At 35.0% G+C, this 13,035-nt stretch overlaps 1 protein-coding gene and 1 pseudogene across 2 annotated transcripts in view; both read right to left on the minus strand.

Annotated features, from left to right (window-relative positions):
- UPF2 (UPF2 regulator of nonsense mediated mRNA decay) overlaps positions 1 to 13,035 on the minus strand; it is a 96,272-nt gene that overhangs the window by 25,746 nt on the left and 57,491 nt on the right. For both annotated transcript variants that reach the window (XM_086334921.1, XM_086334920.1), the window contains exons 12-15: positions 9,942 to 10,127; positions 7,891 to 8,094; positions 6,911 to 7,186; positions 4,391 to 4,574 (exon numbers count right to left, since the gene is read on the minus strand). In XM_086334921.1, coding sequence (XP_086191047.1) covers positions 4,391 to 4,574; positions 6,911 to 7,186; positions 7,891 to 8,094; positions 9,942 to 10,127 — 850 coding nt within the window. The remainder of the gene's footprint in view (positions 1 to 4,390; positions 4,575 to 6,910; positions 7,187 to 7,890; positions 8,095 to 9,941; positions 10,128 to 13,035) is intronic.
- Positions 12,701 to 12,815, minus strand: LOC147361205 (small nucleolar RNA U3; annotated as a pseudogene).

Genomic DNA, 13,035 nt, shown 5'->3' on the forward strand with positions numbered 1-13,035 from the left:
CACAGCCTCATATGATCCAACTTTTCCCCACACTTCCAAGTCTTAATCAAGCCTTCTCCTGCAGTTGGGGCAGACTCTTCTGTATCATAAAGCATACTTCCTTGGGATCGTGTTCATCAAACTGCTTCTCAACATAGACTATCTTTCAATATGCTCTTTTAAATCCTATATATTCTTCAAATTCAGTCTAAGTTTCCTTTCGTGCATAAACTCAATGAGTGTTACTTTTCCTCCTACTTGTTCCTAAAGCTACTTGGAGAACTGATCATAGCACTTTGCATTTAAATATACACCATGCGATGGTTTTTCTAATGATTTCAATAAATGTTATGTCACAGTATAAGGCCTTTGAGAACAAAAAACTTCTTTTATATAGTCAAAACTTATTAGAGGCCATATATTGATAAATACACAGTAGGTGTTTAGTAAACCCTTGTTTATTCACAGAATCTTACACAGTTAGAGCAGACAGAAACTTTAGTAATGATGGGATTTAGCCCTCTCATTTTATGAGGTATACTGAAGTCCAGAAAGTCTGAAAAACTAACACAATCAACAGCAAAAAATTACTCCAGTGTCTTAAGTCTAAGCAATTAATTAAGAACTGACAAAAACAGAGACTACAAAGTGATGAAAGTAGGTACAATCAAGTTCAGAAATTAAAAAGGTAAGGAGAGATGGATGAATCTCAAATCTATCTTGAAAAAATATAATAATACTGATAGAAAAAGCTGCTGTCTCCGATTGATACCACTAACTCACTATTTTATTCATGTATTTATTTGAACAGAAGCAAAATACTGGGCTTTTATGCTATCAAAGGCAAAAAATTAAAAATCAGGATCATATAAACCTAAAAATACCACAGCACTGATAAACTGACGTGGCTTAATATATCATTCGGAGAAGGCAATGGCACCCCACTCCAGTACTCTTGCCTGGAAAATCCCATGGTCGGAGGAGCCTGGTAGGCTATAGTCCATGAGGTCACTAAGAGTTGGACACAACTAAGCGACTTCCCTTTCACTTTTCACTTTTATGTGTTGGAGAAGGAAACGGCAACCCACTCCAGTGTTCTTGCCTGGAGAATCCCAGGGACAGAGGAGCCTGGTAGGAGGCTGTCTATGGGGTCGCACAGAGTCGGACACGACGGTTACGACTTAGCAGCAGCAGCAATATATCATTACATCTTTTTTATAAACACTAAAATATATGTCATGGGAAGAACTGTAGTGGTAAGTACCTTTGTTTTGATAGCCATAATTTGTAAGGAAAATACTACTATTTCTAACACATTTTCATTTGCATTGCAAGTTAGTTTCAAAAGCAGTTTATAAACATATTTTGCATTTTCTAAGCTGGATAATAAACTATTCAGTTGCTGACCTCTAGGACACACTCAGTCTAAAATAAGCAAGGCAGATAAAAATGTACATATAAAGGACATGGAGTTAATAAAATGTAAAACCTAGAGAACAAAATGTTTACAGTATGGGTCAGAATGAAGTGTACTTGGACCAAAGTCAAATATTGTTCTCTTGAATGTGAGCTACTTTGGTGCCTCAGTTTTCCTGTTCTTAACAGAGACAGTAACAATAACACTCCCTCTCTTCCAAATGGTTTTCATCTGTTATTTCTTTGCTCAACTAGACATGCTGAGCATTTCCCCCACACACCCAGTATGTCAGAAAGAGCAGTTTGAATTCTGGCTTGATCGGTTAACCCAGTGTTTTGATTTGGGCATTACCTAACTCCTTTGTCAAGTATGAACAACACCTTCCACTTTAATTTTGGGAAAGAGATAGTACTTAATAAAAATACCAACTCTTTTTGCCCTCACTTATTTATGTTACGTTCATTCATCTATTGGGTGTTCTACTTTCATCAATTTGCCTGTGCTCTTTATGTAAATGATGATACCTTGGCACAGGAGCTATTTTCACTTCAAACTTATTTTTTTCATTGTACAAAAGTTTTAAACACCCAATATATCAACGTATGTGTACTTTCCTGTATCATTTTAAAATTTAGGAAAATTAACACCTCTTTAAATATCTGATGATCAGATCTATTTCTAACTTTTTAAAAATATTTAACTCTTTAATACATCTGGAGTTTGACGATATAAGATGTGGCTCTGTATCAATTTTCCTCCCAAATGCTCACCTGTTGCTCTTATCCTATTTTAAGACTCCTATTTCATCATACACTAAATTGTTTTATATTTAACTGGGATGACTTCTGGGCATTTTATTCTGCTAATTTTATTTCTAATTTATGAAATATACTCTTCTGTTGCATAAGCAATTTATTCATATGACTTTTTTCATTTTCATTACCTCCATTTCTGTTCCTTATGATATAATCTAGAACTTCCAAACCAGAATTATATTACATTGCTTACTACCATTGTTCTTAAAGAGAATGTCATAGAGCTAGTAATTCTCTCTACCTTGAGAAAATCAAGATACACACAAAAATAACAATGTTATTTATAGTGATGCAAAATTAGCAATAACCCAAATGTCAAACAGAATTAATGCATTCACACAAAGGAAAACAAGACTGCTGTTTTAAAATTAAAGATTTAGAAAAGTATTTTGTCAGAAAATTTCATAATATATTAGATAGAAAAAAGTCCAGTTATAAAACTGCAAACATGTGAAAAAAATTTTAAACAGAACATGCATCAAAATGTTAATAACGTGATTATCCTTGCATACGAATTAACAGTGATTTTTGTCTTCTTGGCATTTTTCAATTTTCCTGTGAACATTTTTATTACTTTTAATAATATTAAAATGGTTTTTTAAATATAAGAAAATTCTATTAAGTTAGCACTGGGTTGCTATAAAATTAGAATGATAATAAATTTGCAAGTGCTTGAAAACAAAAAACAACCAAAGGCAAGATGCTGTATCATCTTATGGTTTAACAACAGGAAACAGATTTAATATAGATTTATTCATGTGTATCCTCTCTCTGATATTTAGACTCTAAAATAGAAGGAGAATGGGTCTACTCGGGGGCATAATGATCCTAGTTGACACCATCTTTAGAACTGGATTTGCAAATGATGGCCTATTTTTTTCCTTTCCACATTCTAAAGAAGGACAGATTCTTCAAAAGATGCCTCAAGTTCTTTAATTCTTCACTCTATAAGGTATAAATCATACTGCTCTCTTTACTGCTACCAAATTGGGTAATCCAATTAGTATTTCCTTATGTCCACTATACAGGGAGTGCCATTCATTCTTAAGTCTTTGGGTAACAAGACTAAGACTATTTCAAAGCATACAAAGTAAATGAAATAAACAAGCAGATAAACAATCTGCTTGAAATAATCACTGTATACAATTAGAAATCTGAAAAGGAAAAGAAAGTGGATTATTTGGGACAAAGTTAAACAATAAAAAGAACCACATGTGTCTTTATGGGTTGCTAAGTAGGAAAGTGAATAGTTACATCATCAGTAGCATCTTTAAAGCAATGCTCAGATAGATAACAGCAATCACATTCTTCAAAAAAGGGTTTGCCTTGGAGAAAGAAACCCTATTAATATGCTGGATGTAATATGAAAAAAATAGTTTTAGAGGAAAAGAATCACCAGTGCCTTTGCCATGAAAAGTGGTTTCTCGGATATGGAACATAGTAAATTTATACAATTATTACAACTGGTCATGGTAAGGATCTCCTAATAAATGCTAAATATATAGGCTGAAATCATGTCACTTTGAAATGACCAGAACCTGTAAGAACTATCAGCAAGCAAACCACACTGGAAAGGCCCCACCTCATTCCAATTATTTCCACTGGCAAGGCTAGTCAGCTTCTACAGTTCCTTACCAACTCTTCTTCCAGAACAACAGCTAAAGGACATTGAGTTAGTAAAGAGACCAACTCTCCTGCAGCATGCTTCTCACATGTCCTCTAGTCTTTAAAACAGAGACAACTCTCCTAGTGACAAGGGTCTGAAATTCTGTAGGATAGTTTCAAACTTCTAACTGGCACTCCCTTAATATAGTGTCAAGCCTGCTCTGTCTTAGGAAATCGTGTTTGTTGAAAATATATACTGTATATGAGATGCTTTAATCAAAAGTAGACTTTTAAATTAGCAATGAAAAACTATAAAATTAAGAGAGGCTGACAGGATTGTTTTTCCATCACTATCATTTGTTTCAAGTTTTACATGACTGTTTTCCTCTAATTTGGGATTATTTAATGAAGAAGTAAGCCACCCAGATCTTACCTAACACTATTATGTAACACTCAACATCAAAAAATTAAAAGTATACAAAAAGTAAAAGCTAACTGAAAACATTATAAAGCAAATCCTAGAAACAATCTGCCAAATACCATCTTTACTTTCTCTCTGTAATTAATTGCTTACCTAGTTTTATTAAGAATTCTCGTTCCAAGTCGTGTACCTGCCTGATGGATTCTTCCAGAGAATTACAGAGTTTGATCTTTGGTCTTAGCAGTTCTAGTGTGTCACTGATCATGTAATCTATGTCAATAGGAAATGGATGGTCTTTTGTCCAAACCTCCAAACTTTTCTTCCACCAAACATAACGCTGATAACAAATGAAAAATAAATTTAGCTATAAGAAATTAATAACAAAATATTTAAAATAATAATCTGTATTGTGACTTCACCTAGTTATAACAACTAAGCTAAAGAGTTGTACAAGACACCTACAATGTCTTTTATTAATGGTCAATAGCAATGATCGTAACACATTTATTTCCCTCCATCTAGTCTGTTTCTAAGCCATTTGGTAACTTTAAATACATTTTTTTACTGTATCTGTCGTAATCTTTTTTAAAAGCAAGGAAAAATTATAAATAAACACCAAATACATTTTCAGGTACTGAAACCAGGCAGAAACTCCATTCCCATACCCCAAAAAGGGCTTAAGTATTTAATTTTACAAAAACAACCAGATTTAAGGCCATGGTTTTGATAAATGTTACTTATTTTCTCTATACTACTTGCTTTGATATTTTAAAGAGTCAAAGTATCTGAAGACAGGGTTACTGAATATATAAAAATCAGAAATCAACAAGCATTTATTGAACATCTACTGTGTATATGGCACTGTTCAGATATATTCCCTCTCATATTCTAGCCTGGATCCTTCCCTCTATTTTGTACCTGTAATTCTCAAGTTTAACTAAAAAGCACAACCCACAAATTTACTTGTATATAAACAGCTATTTCTCTGGGTGTTTAATCATCCTCTCCAATTTGTTCTAGATCTCTGCTATTCCAAGTGTGGGAACTCAAAGCCTGTTAGACATATGGAATCTTAGAACTCCCCCATCCTAGGCCAGCTGAATCACAGTGTGGGCATTGTAAAAATATCCCCAGGCAATGTGTGTGCACACTTAAGTTTAGAACCACTGCTGCAGGGGATCTTTCTATCTGATTTCCAGTACATAACTGGACACTATTACAGGTAGCATACACTGACCACCTCTCCCAGGCCTCACCTACTTCTTACTTCCATGCTCTAAGTATATCCTTGCCACACAGTCCTGCTGTTAACCATGTGGAGAATACTTTTGTCTCTTCCTACTTCTGAATATTTCTGAGTGGCTCTTTTTTCTCAGTGATGTCAGAGTGAGTGCAAAGAAGGATACTCTTCTCAAAGGAGCCCTGCTTTTGGACACTGACAGTGACAGCTGACATTCTGCGGCAAAATTTGTTTACAATACAGGCTGTCTCCAACTTAAGGCATTCCTTCCATGCAACAAGGAATCTGAGTCACAAATCTGCAACACCACCTCCCCATTGCTGGCTCATCAATTCAGAAAATAAGGGGATAACAAGTTATCCTTTAATGCAAAGGTACAGTGGTAGAAGAAAGTTAAAAAACAGCTCTTCCCCAAAGAGTAGTTACTCCCACCTAACCCCAGCTACTATTTGGGTGTATTTTTGATTCTTCAAGTTTTAGTTTTAAATTTATTTTCTTCATCAATGGATAAATGAAAACAACTCTAACAACAGATTATACAGAAAAGAATGATCAAACAGAACTGAATGCTACCACTGGTACTTTATTTCAGTAACATCTGAAGAACTCAATAAGGAGCTAGCCCCTCTAACAGCACTTAACATTGCATTTAATGGGAAATAGTGACTGGATTCCAAACAACCAACCTACAAGCTAACTTTTGGAACAGAAACTGCAAAGAAGTTGTAGAAATGTCTCTGTATTTTTATCTGATTTAACTTACATTGTATTTGCTCTAAATCACAAGTTAACATAAATAACTTAAGACGTGGAAAGCACAATCCAAGAGTTTAACAAAGAATGAATAAATATTTCTTGTAGTGTTAATGATGGGATTTTTTTTCCTCTTTAAAAAAACTTTAGAAGATTAATTTTAGATATAAAACCAGAACACAGAAGAGTGAGAATATTATCAAATGTAAAAACATTACACTTTGGATTTTCTGTACCAAATAAAAAATAACCCGTACTATACCAAATTTATAAACTGTACCAAAATAATTTCTCAAAGTAATGATTAATCACAAAACTTAAAATGCAATCAGAATGTTTATGATAGAACATATCATATATTTAAGATATCCAAAGCTAAGCAGCCTTACAAGAATAAATCTAATCTATGAATATATCTTATACATAATATATGAATGCTACAGCATTCTTCTCTAATGGTTTTTTCCTTGATTTTTTTTTGGGGGGGTTGAGGGGGTGGGGGCTACACTGTGTGGCTTGCAGGATCTTAGTTCCCCAACCAGATATTGAATCTGGGTCTTCCGCAGTGAAAGTGCAGAGTCCTAACCACTGAATCACCAGGGAATTTCCACTGCTTTAATATTTTTGTAACACAAGCAATGCATTATATGATGGCCAACTGCATATTTTAATTTGTATACCTGAAAATACACAAGGAAGCAATCGAGTTTTCGTTTACTGGAACCTCTGTCAAAGTACTGGCCACAGGTATCCAAAATAGTGCACACCAGTCTAATCCTGAAAAGGTGCTCAGGAGGGTCCAGTGAACTTGGAGAGCCATCAGAGTTAACACCAAATGAAGTAAAAGAATAAAGAGTTCTAAAAATAACGGCCGATTCCACCATTCTGTAATTATAAAGTTCCCCTAAGAACTTGGCACTGCTGATACGTCTCTGATTAAATTTAGGTTGATTAACCTAAAGCGGGAAGAAAAAAAAAAGCAGATTTCCATTAATGAACAGAAATGTGTTTGAGAAGAGCTAAAAATCATCTCTGTCACTTGAAAACATCACTCACTGAACAGAGAAAAACTAATGGGTTCTTTTCTTCTTTTCCAATAATAGGTATCCTTTTTTATCCCTGCAGAAAATGTCTATCTTTAAAATGTTTTAGTAAATAGAACATGTTAAATATTAAATTTAAAACTAAATTGTTAAATTAATTAATAGTTTATGAAAAAAGTTAAAACGTAATTCTCCCTATCAGCCCTCTGTAACTTATTTTCTCTGTAATCCATGAATTTTAAGGAAACAAGCTTATAGAACAAGCTGCTTACAGAAATTCTTATCGAGTATCAATTCTCCTAATCAATAAATTTATGAGTTCCTATAACATGAACTCCAAGTGTGACCTAGAAAGAATAAAAATTTACTATATTCTTCTAAAATAACCTTAACTGGATTGAGAAAAAGAGGTAAAAAATATTCTAGCATTAGCCTGAGAGGAAACTAGAAAATCTGACACAAGTAGGGTTTATTAAGAAATCACTATTTCCAAAAGAGTAACAGTAAATGACACCATATGGGGAAAGAAAGGTTTTCAAATCCTTATTTTTCAATAATAGGACTTAAAAGCTGTCTGAATTGTCCACAGATTTCAATTTGGTGCAAGTCTTTGTTACCTCCATTCCTAATCGAATATCTTCTAAAACTCCATCCACAACATGGATGCCAACATCTTCCTGGTAGAGCACTAGTCCTGCTAAGAGGTTGGCTACACAGTGAATGCTGTTGTATTTCACGTTCCAGATGTTTATCATACAACAAATCACATAGTCTTTCACTTCCTGATCCTGCCAAGGCAACTTTCTCATCTGTCTCAAAACCTTTAAATGAAGAGAATTTTATTTAAATTACTAATATAAGCACAAAGTAGCCCAACATATCCAATAATACAGATATTTTATTATGACGGTACAGTCACAGAACTTTTGAAATGGAAAATACTTTATAGAGATTCTCTATCAGCCTCTTCATTTTAGAGATAGGAAAAATAAGATTTTTCTAATTATTGGCAAAATATATTCACATTTTCCCTTTATCTTTCATAATATCCTCAAATTTCCTAGAGTTTCCAGGGTTTCAATCAAGCTAACAGTATACACTCATACTCAGGTCACTGAAAGAAATACCCAAGACTTCACAAAAATAACGTTTTCTTTTGTGCATCATTTGATGTAAATAATCTCAGACACTTCTTTATATAAATGAAAAATGTCCAATAAGGAAATAAACTAAAGACCAGTTGGTTAAAAGACCACTTAAGTAGTAAGATGGGGACACAACATCAAGACTGACAGAGTTTCCTTGCATGTAAAGTGGGGATAACAGGCACTTAGGCTGTAAGTCTGCTCTAAGGGTTAGACAAGTTAAAGTGTGAAAAGTACACAGGAACATGCCTGGCACATTATAAGCACCCCACAGAAGTTAGCTATTAAAAAAAGCTCTACTGGTAATGAGATAATCAGCAGAGCTCTACTTGTCATCTAGTTCTTTCCACATTTATTCTGAAAGAAAATAGATACTGTTGGCAGCTTGTAAAGTAGTCCTTTTACCTCTATTCTATACCCATAATCCATCTTTCAAGCACTAAGTATGTTCTTGTATTGGCTTCGATGGAAGCGTTCATGTCATCTCAAATACATAAACATTCCACACTTTTCAAACTTTTAGCCAATTCTAAAGCTCCTTTCAAGTCCTATTTTTTTAAACAACTACTGTCTCTGGCTCCCTGAAGGTGGTTTTGATGTTTAAAGTTGCACTATCATTCCTCACCACCTTCTACCCCAGCCACTTATGACACATGTATTATTCCCTGCCTCTTATCCATAGGTTTCCTCTGTCCAGAATTTAATTTGTTTTTTTTTTCTGAAAAGAAAAAAGTCCCATACCATGTTGTTTCAACTTGTTGAGCTGACCAAGAAATGTTTATTTAACATGTCTTTCTTAGAAGTGAAGGTTCCAATGAGGTAACTATAATAATTAAGCTAATAGGTCAGTGGTTCTTAATTTCTTCTGGAAATCGACCCCTGCTGAGAATCTAAAGAAAGCTATAGACCCTCTTCCAGAAAAATACAGTCAGGTCCAGAGATTTAAAATCATTAAATGTCAGAGGATCATGGGCCTCCAAAAACCTACTAAAGGTTAAGAACACTGGTACTGAAGCAAAATATTTAAAGGTAAATTCACTAGAGTGTCAGAGACTAAGTAATAGTTTCAAATATACACAGCATCAACAGTAAATACGAAGAGAATTACCATTTTAATTAGGTTAAAAAGGAAAACAAAACATATGTCCCATAAACTAAGTATCATCACATAAATTCCCTCTAGTGATGACTTACATGGAATCAATCACTGTACTGCCGAGACTTTAATAGCTCTGCTTCAATTTCTCCATTTACAGATTTGAATATTGAAAATTACTTACATTTCTTATCTATACTTTGTGGGGCACTGAAGCAATTGATAAACTGAGTTGATTTAGGAAAACTGAAATATATTTTGTCCTTGACCTAGAACAATTTGGTGCGGGCTACAAAGAAAGTGAACTGCATCAGTACAATTATCATTAGGATGAAAAAGAATTAATTTGGTTGAATGTTATTAATATACAAGCTCAGCACTACCACAAATCTCAAGTTGACTACTGTTCTATTTCATTAAAATTTACCTTCTCGGTGGTAACCTTGGAGAGATCTTTGTACAAAAGCTTCCGGACATATTCCTGGAGAGGAGGACGTTTCTTTTTCACTGTTTTTTCAGCTGGAGGGGGGTTGCAGTAGTAATATGCATTCTCCACCATTGTGACATATCTTGCATCAAGATGCATCGCTTGTTTCTTTCTCATCATTTGTTCCTAAGATGTATAAAGCTTAAATCAGTCAAAATACTTTCTTTATAAGGTTTCTTTGTTCCTAACTAAAGGTGCCCTTTCAGGGATAAGGTTTCAAGATAAAGAGCTAGAAAAGGGAAAAGATTATTACTAGATATTTCTAAGAGTATACAAGCATACTAACTGCTATATCACTAGTCATGTTTTTAGAACAAATTACTCCATAACTGCTTGGTCTTAGGTTTTCTCCAATAAAATACTCAAGAGAACTTTGCTACAAATTTAACTTCACTTATAACTCGGCCAAACTATCTGAACTCTACATAAAACAAGGCTTATATATGAGTGACTGAAGTTAAGGGCTGAGACAAAAGCTGAGAATAACTTTATTCATAGAGCTTGGGCCATCCAATGTTGTACCAGGTAAATCTGACATATCTCTACAGACAAGAAAACTAAAAGCCTTCCAATGTCTTACAACTCGCCCAGTGACCTCAGCATCGGCTCAAGGAGGTTAGTAAAACAGTCAGTCATCATCTACTTCAGGCTTCTCAAGCCTTAAACTACTGACATTTTGGACTGGAAAGTTCTTTGTCTGGTGGGAGTGGGAACTGCTCCGTACACTGTGGGATGTTCTGCAGCAAGCTTCACCTATACCCACCACATGCCAGTTGAGAACCACAGATGAACCAGCTGAAGATCTTCAAAACAGCACTCCTAGTTCTTAAAACACCATTATAGTAAGAATTAAAATTACTGAGTTTATTCAGCCATTCATCAAACATTTTACTTGGCACTTAACTTGGCACTATGCTGGAAGTCACCAATGAACAAGAGAGACATGGTTCCTACCTTTGTGAAGCCTAAGAATCTGCTGCAGGAAGACAGAACAAATAAGCCAACAAATAAACTAACCTTTTAAATACGAATTGTGATTAGTGTTACGAAAGAAGTAATGAGAGTAACAAGAGCCCACTTTAGTCAGGATAGGTTAGGGACAGCCTCTCTGGGAAAGTGACATTGAAGTTTGTGCTCTGAAGGATGACAAAGGTTGAGAGGAGCTGAGGCAGAAGCAACAGCCAGACAAGAGGCAATGAGGAAACAGAAGGATCCACTACAGGAACTAAATGCAGGCCAGCATGGTGTCGGGACAAAATGGCACAAGATCAGCTCCAAGTGGGGAGGGGTTCAGGGAGACCAGACTGCAGAAGTTGGTAGCAACAGGAGTTTGAAGCATGTAGAGGGAAGCACAATGAGCTTTAAGAAGGTGTCTGGACTAGGGTGGCGGCGGGTGGCAGATGGAGGCAAGATGTCACATTTTAGAAAGATAGTTGTGTCTTTCTAAAGAACTGTCTTACAAGTTCAGGAAGGGCAGGGGTTGCAGCAGGTTCATAAACTCATCACCTAATCAGTGCCCAACCTAGCATGTGGGAGGTTTGCAATTAACGTTTACTAACACACAAATTAATAAATGAATTTTTTTTAAAAAACATTCAAATCTTTCCCATGGTCCGTGTTTCTATACATGTAAAGCCATCACATACTTGGGAGAAGTTTGCTCTTAAGTTCAATTATGGGTATACCAAGGTTCACAACTGTTTCGCTTGTCTATGAATCTGCTAAAGTATATGAGTTGTAGCCTAGCTCCTCTCCTGACATCTATTCTACAATCTGTGAATGCTTATTTAATGCTGGCTCCTCCAGACAGAACAATTCCCTGATGAATAGGGCTAGAGATAATGACCACTCCTTTTAGGTTCTTTAGACAAAACAAAAGGAATGCATCACTTATCATTTGTACATACATAACCTAGTTTTTTTTTTTCTCTTTTGTATGGTTTTATTTTTTTTAACTTTTAAAAATTGAGATATCATTAATTTACAATGTTGTGTTAGTTTTAAGTGTACAGGAAATTGATTCAGTTATACATATACTTGTTCTTATGTGTATATATGAAGCTGTTTCACAAATAAGTTCATTTGTGACATATTTTGGACTCCATATAGTGATATCATATGATATTTGTCTTTCTCTGACTTCACTTAATGATAATCTCTATGATAATGCCATAATGTTGCAAGTTGGCATTATGTCATTTTTTGGGGGGGGGCTGAGAAATATTCCATTGTGTATGTGTGTGTGTGTATATATATATACACATCTTCTTCATCCATTCATTTGTCGATGGACATTTAGGCTGCTTCTCAGTCTTGGCTATTGTAAATAGTGCTGTTATGAACACTAGGGTGCATGTATCTTTCCAAATTATCATTTTCTCTGGATATATGCCCTGGTGTGGGATTCTAAGATCATATGGTAGCTCTATTTTTAGTTTTGTTTTTTTTAATTAATTATTTTACTTTACAATATTGTATTGGTTTTGCCATACATTGACTTGAATCCGCCATGAGTGTTCCCCATCCTGAACCCTCCTACATCCCTCCCCATAACCCAGTTTTAAATCAACACAAGCTTCAACCTGTAATCCAGACTACTGTTCTGTTATTCAGAACCACTTTACCTAACACACACACCAAACTACTTTTAACATCAGTCAAGAATAATTTTAAATGCCAACCAGTTAAAAGGTTATATGTGTTCCCAAATAAATATATTTTTTATATCATCCCACAAGCATTTGGGTGCTTTACATGTTCAGAGAAACTTCTCTAGTAACAAATTATAGAAATGATCCCTGAAAATACAGTTTTATCCTGATCCATGAGAGGGTGAACAGAATGAAAACCACAATCACAGAAAACTAATCAAACTGATCACATGGAGCACAGCCTTGTCTAACTCAATGAAACTATAAGCCATGCCGTGTTGGGCCACCCAAGACAGACAGGTCATGGTGGAGACTTCTGACAAAACATGCTCCAGTGGAGAAGGGAATGGCAAACCACTTCACTATTCTTGCCTTGAGAACCC

Source organism: Bos grunniens, chromosome 13, assembly GCF_055505025.1.
Source record: "Bos grunniens cultivar Pamir isolate PY7600 chromosome 13, Bosgru_T2T1.0, whole genome shotgun sequence".
In the NCBI taxonomy this organism is placed as follows: Eukaryota; Metazoa; Chordata; class Mammalia; order Artiodactyla; family Bovidae; genus Bos; species Bos grunniens.